This window comes from Mus musculus, chromosome 7 (assembly GCF_000001635.26).
Source record: "Mus musculus strain C57BL/6J chromosome 7, GRCm38.p6 C57BL/6J".
Classification (NCBI taxonomy): domain Eukaryota; kingdom Metazoa; phylum Chordata; class Mammalia; order Rodentia; family Muridae; genus Mus; species Mus musculus.
Window position 1 is genome coordinate 104,021,076 of NC_000073.6, and position 5,708 is coordinate 104,026,783.

General features: G+C 38.3%; 1 protein-coding gene across 1 annotated transcript; it reads right to left on the reverse strand.

Annotated features, from left to right (window-relative positions):
- Positions 1–296: 296 nt before the first annotated feature.
- Positions 297–1,241, reverse strand: Olfr640 (olfactory receptor 640). The gene has a single exon (NM_146822.2). It carries the CDS (start codon positions 1,239–1,241, stop codon positions 297–299), a length of 945 nt encoding a protein of 314 aa, NP_667033.2.
- Positions 1,242–5,708: the final 4,467 nt, after the last annotated feature.

Below are 5,708 nucleotides of genomic sequence, written 5' to 3' on the forward strand. Positions count from 1 at the left end.
AGGACTCTCACAGTCATTGGCCAATAACTAAGTTTACCATTGTATCAATTAAATTATTCTCTTTTTCCTTCCTTTTATTGGATATTTTCTTTATTTACACTTCAAATGTTATCCCCTTTCCCAGTTTCCCCACACCCCGAATTACTCTTTTATTGATTCCAATAAAGTCACAAAATTCCAAAATCACAGCTATTGAAAGCTTCAGGCCTCTACTTTGTTTCAGCAATATTCTTAAATTTAGCAGGCAAGTTTTAGTCTCTTCTCTTACAGAGCTCTCTCAGGTTCTGCCACATTCCTCAGGTCTGAGATTTATGGAAGACTTTGAGCATCCCTTTGCGGATCTCCTTGGTCTTCACGCTATAGATGATGGGGTTGAGCATGGGAGGTACGAATAGATAGACATTGGACATCATAACATGAACAACAGCTGGAGCACTTTTCCAGAAGCGGTGGATCATGGAGACAGCAATTATGGGAACATAAAATGCCAGTACTGCACAGATGTGTGATATACAGGTGTTGAGTGCCTTGAGTCGCTGTTCGTGTGATGCAATAACCAACACAGCTCTCAAGATCAGTGCATAAGACAGAAGGATAAAAACTGAGTCCACACCATATGTGAAAATTACCACAAAGAGCCCATAGATATTGTTAACATGGATGTCTCCACATGCCACTTTCATCAGATCTGGATGGAGGCAATATGAATGGTGTAGCACATTGCCCTTGCAAAAGGGCAATCTTTTTACAAGAAAGGGGAAAGGAAAGAGGGTAGTGAAACTTTTTGCAAGGATACCCAGACCCATAGCCAGGATGCGGCTATTGGTAAGCACAGTGGAATAGCGTAGTGGGTCACAGATAGCCACAAAACGATCAAAGCTCATGGCAAGTAGTATGCCCGATTCCATGAAAGAAAACGTGTGAATGAAGAACATCTGTACCAGACAGGCATCAAAATCAACATGGCGGTAATTGAAACAGAAGGTAGCAAGTACGGTAGGAAGTGTAGATAGGGACACTCCCAAGTCATTGAGAGAGAGCATAGAGAGGAAATAGTACATGGGTTGGTGTAGAGGAGGTTCCCGAATGACCAGAGCAAGGATACTGAGGTTGCCTGCAATGGAGATGAAATAGAGGAAACAGAAAATCAGGGCAATCCAAGCTTGGCCTGTGTTCATCCCAGGAATGCCTGTCAGCTGTAGTGTGGCTGGCTGGAAGGGAGTACCATTCAAGCCTAGCATGGTAGGCAGATGAGAGAAGACAGATGAGGATTAGGCCCAAGAGAGGACGTAAAGGAAGTTCTTCCCTTTCCTTCTTTCAGATGTCCTGTCTCCAACACAAAATGTCAGGGATAAAATATATGTGCCTAGATTCTGCCCTGTCTACTAGACTATTAGGTTTTTTATATAATTGATCATATCTTCATTTATTTCTCTACTGCCAGGCCCAGTATATGCCTGAGAACAGAGGGAAGCTCTATGAAGAGCTGATGATCAAATGCAGACTACATGCACAAAGCCCATTACCATTAGATACAATATCCTACCACTTCTTCATATACTCCAGATATCATATACTTAGAATTGGAGAGAAAAATAGAACTTAAAATAGACTAAACAAGAAAATAGCCTGGCCTTTGGGAACTTCCCAGTTGATATCATAGATAAACTACATGCAGCCACAAACTTCAGATCAAATAACCTTTAACCAGACTTTGCCTCAACCTTCCAGTGCTATGGTCATCCTAAAATTGTCAACACAAAAATTAAAATTCTAACTCTCAAATCTTAAATTCAATGATTTTCTATTTCCCAGTTAGACCTCTAATGCTTGTGCGCTGTTTAGGAAACACTATAATTGCTTTGTTTTCTCTGGTTTATTTTTATATCCTTCCTGATACACTCCCTACTGAGACAGTTCCCCTGATCTCTGCCTTTCTTTTCTTTGAAATCCACATGGTAAAGCACTAACATAAAAAAATAAAATAAAACTATAACCAGGCCCATCTAACCAAAGAAATAAAACATTTGATTGAAGTTACATTTATTAATATTATTATTGTTAAAATCACTTAAATTTTTAAATGTATTCATGCCTTTATCCATTCTTACCTCAGTTTTCTGACCAGGAATCTCTCCTGTTTCAAAAACAGGCACAGTACTTCAGATTTTATTACTATCACTCCTTCCAGACTCTGATTTTATCAGTCTTCTGTATAGTACCTTCAATCTCATTCCTCTTCTGGTTCTTGGTCTTCAGGCAATAGCTGTGTACAGAAGCCCTGCATCAAAAATATTGGTAATCTTCCTCTCCAGCTTCCAATCTACAGATGTTTCCCACACATAGTCAAATTTTCTTTCTTTTCCCATACCAGGGAAGGTTATCTGCTTGAGTGCCATCTTTCCTAATATGATTCAGAGAATCTCAATGCCAGGAACCGTAACCTGCTAGTGATGGTCTTTCCATTGTACTGCAGACACCACACCCTCCCCATCCACACATTTCTCTGTGATGGCTTCTTTGTTTCTAAACGTAAGGAAGGCATTTTCCCAGTGCATTGGTTTCCCTTTCAAACAGAACACTGTTGGTAACTTGCCTGGTTAAAGCTGCTTTTCTCCCCTATGGAAACACCTACTTTTTTTTCCTATTGAACATAGATTCTTCACTCATTCTGCCCAGATCCCCTTAGCTCCCCTTCCCCCAAATACACCCTCCTTCATTTCTCTTCAGAAATGCTTCTTCGTTTTCTTCTACATTAGCTTCTCCATTAATTCTCTTTATGGGAATTCTTTGTTTGTCTTTGTCTTTAAGCAGGCACAATAATGCCAGCAAAGAGAAATAATAGAAACATGAACACAAGACTAGAAGCCATATCATAAAAGGCTAACATTATAGTATTTATCCCAAGATGCTTCCATGATGCTGAACAGATCAAAGTTAAACTCTATTTTGGAACATAAGTAAAATGGCTCCTTATATCATTTGTGATTTCTAGAGTTTTCCTTCTATTCTTAGTACCCTCAGGAAGCACATTGAAATTTGATGGTGACAAGAGTTTGGAGAAGGTAAACAAACTAGTCATAATCCTAAAAGTGTATGGTATGTGAGCTGGAAACCCATGTCTTGATTTCTGTCTCCTCCAACTGAGAAATGAGAGCTGCCCTTTCAACCAGTGGAATCTCTTTGTCATCTATTCTCTACAAGCTTCTCCTGTTTTAAAACAGAATCAAGAATGATATCTCTAATAAGTCACTTTGATCCATTCTGTCCAAATCGGATTTTTTTTTCATTATTTTTATTTTAGACTGTCTCTAAAAGGACAAAAAGAAATGGAAAAATTTGCAACTCCAAGTAATAATAAGAACTCTTGCAAAATATAGATTAATTCTAGTTCAGTTTCCTTTTCTCTGGTGATCTAACTGAAGAAGTCTTCCTAGACCTTCCCATCTGGAAAGAGGCTCTGAGAACTTCCCACAGAAAGCAATTCCTATTCTAACAGAAGCCCTTCCTTTGATTTGTCTGTTTATGTGTTAGTCAAAGCTACCCAAATGCAACCTCTCTAGGAATAAGGGTCAGATGATGGAATACAGCAAATGTGAGCATGTACATGTCCAGAGCCTCTCTAAAACTTCAGAAAATCTACATTTATACTTCTATCCATGCATGTTCAAGCATTTATAGTTACCATCTCATATCCATAAATGTGACATGGATACAAAGAATCTACAACCTCTTCCTTTGTCACACCTGACACTATTGTACTACAGAATTTAGGATAACCTATGCCTGCTTATTGGTAATACATAATATAATGTATTTCAAATATTTGGACATTTTTATATTCTCCTTTACTTATAAATACACTCTATCCACATGTACACACACAAAGCATAACAAATACATCATCATTAACAGACCATGATAACACTCTTCCTAATTATATTCTTATGAAACAGTAAACACATCAATCAACCAAATTAAAGGACATGTTTTTGAATGGGGTGTGGGTGTGTGTGTGTGTGTGTGTGTGTGTGTGTGTGTGTGTGTGTATGTGTGTGTGTGATTTTTTGTAGCTGCATACACAATAGATGGGTACAGGGGATCATAGTTCTAAATAAAGACTTTTCAAATAAGAAGTTTAGAAAACCCTCAAGACAAGAAATAAATTGGATATATCAGCCTCTTAGCCCAATGACAAGAAGTCTGAGATTAGAACTTTGATTCAGATAGGAACCTATCCTTTGTCCTGTGATCCTTGGAATTAAAAGATGTTTTGGGTCAATTTGTGGATGGAGATATGCAGATTAGAAAAATGACCACACTAACACTATCTGGATAAGAAGCACTGTGGTCAGTCTGAGGGAGGAGCACTCACTGTACAGAATGTGTGTCTTTTCTTGGTAGCTGGCTGTGCTGTGCTGTGGGTCCAGCCGGCAGAGCGGCCTCAGCTCATCTCTCTTGCACATAAATTTATGAATCCCTCGCAATCCCCAAACACCTGCAAGAAGGAGAGGAACAGGAACGTGACATAACTAGCAGGATTGCATCAATGAATAAGGGAGTTGTTAGAAATGAGAATTGCTCCCAAGAGGATCGCATTCCTGGCCTCAGTAATTTTGATGTCATCATCTACACACACTAGTGTGTCAATTCTTCTTTGACTGGGAATGTCAATGCACTCACATGATTCAGGAAAATATACACAGGCATAGTCACCCTGAGACCCGCAAGTACATCCTTAGACACTTGGTTATTTACTGATATTTATACTCTGTATATTTGCAGAAAGTCAAAGAACCACATAAACATTGAATTTTAATAAATGATACAAATGTTCACACCTTTAGGGGGAGGTATAGTTATGCCACAACTTGAAAAGTTTCCAAAAGACAAGGTGAGATCATAATTGGTTAATAGGATGGGCACAAGGGAAGATAAAAACAACAAATGAGCATCTTTTCATAGACAATAGACAGTGTTATGAACAAACAGCCATCAGTCCTCCTCAGACAGGTCAGGTTCTGAAGACAAAAGGAGGGCTCACGAATACATAAATTGCTAAAGTAGCTCCTAAAGAAATCTGGCTGACATTAAAGAGAAGATCGGTGTGTACAGCAAAAGCTCTATTCCTCAGAAGTTGATGAGTTATTTGGTGATGTATAGTAGTATTAGAGTGAGTCAGTTAACAATTTGCACAGAGCTTATATATATGAAAATCCATGGGAAACCATTTATCCTACAGTAATAACATTACAATCAGAGTAAGATGAATTAACCATATTACTACTCTAACAAGGCAAGGCTTATATTCTCCATATGGGAAGTGCTCAATTGTTATATTTGGAATATTCCAGAGTCCTGAATGAGCCATTTTTCAGATAAATTCAGTTAATGGGAAGAATTCAGAGATGTTATCGCTCTGTCCCAGGCTTACTCCTGTCCCAGGAGTATCTCTTGCATAGATCACACCAGTTTCATTACTTTTGTGCTGACTCCACCTCACATCATTACACAGTAGTGGTTTGTGACTATTGTAAGTCTTCAGAATGTAGTACCATTTGCTCTTCAATTCCTCAGTTTCTTTAAGACCTGCCTAAACAATTTCTCTACAAAATTCATTTTGAATCATTATACTCATTTTATTGGAATTTTATCCTGCAACTCCATCTTCAATGCTATTTTTTGTGATTCTAAAATCACAAATGTAA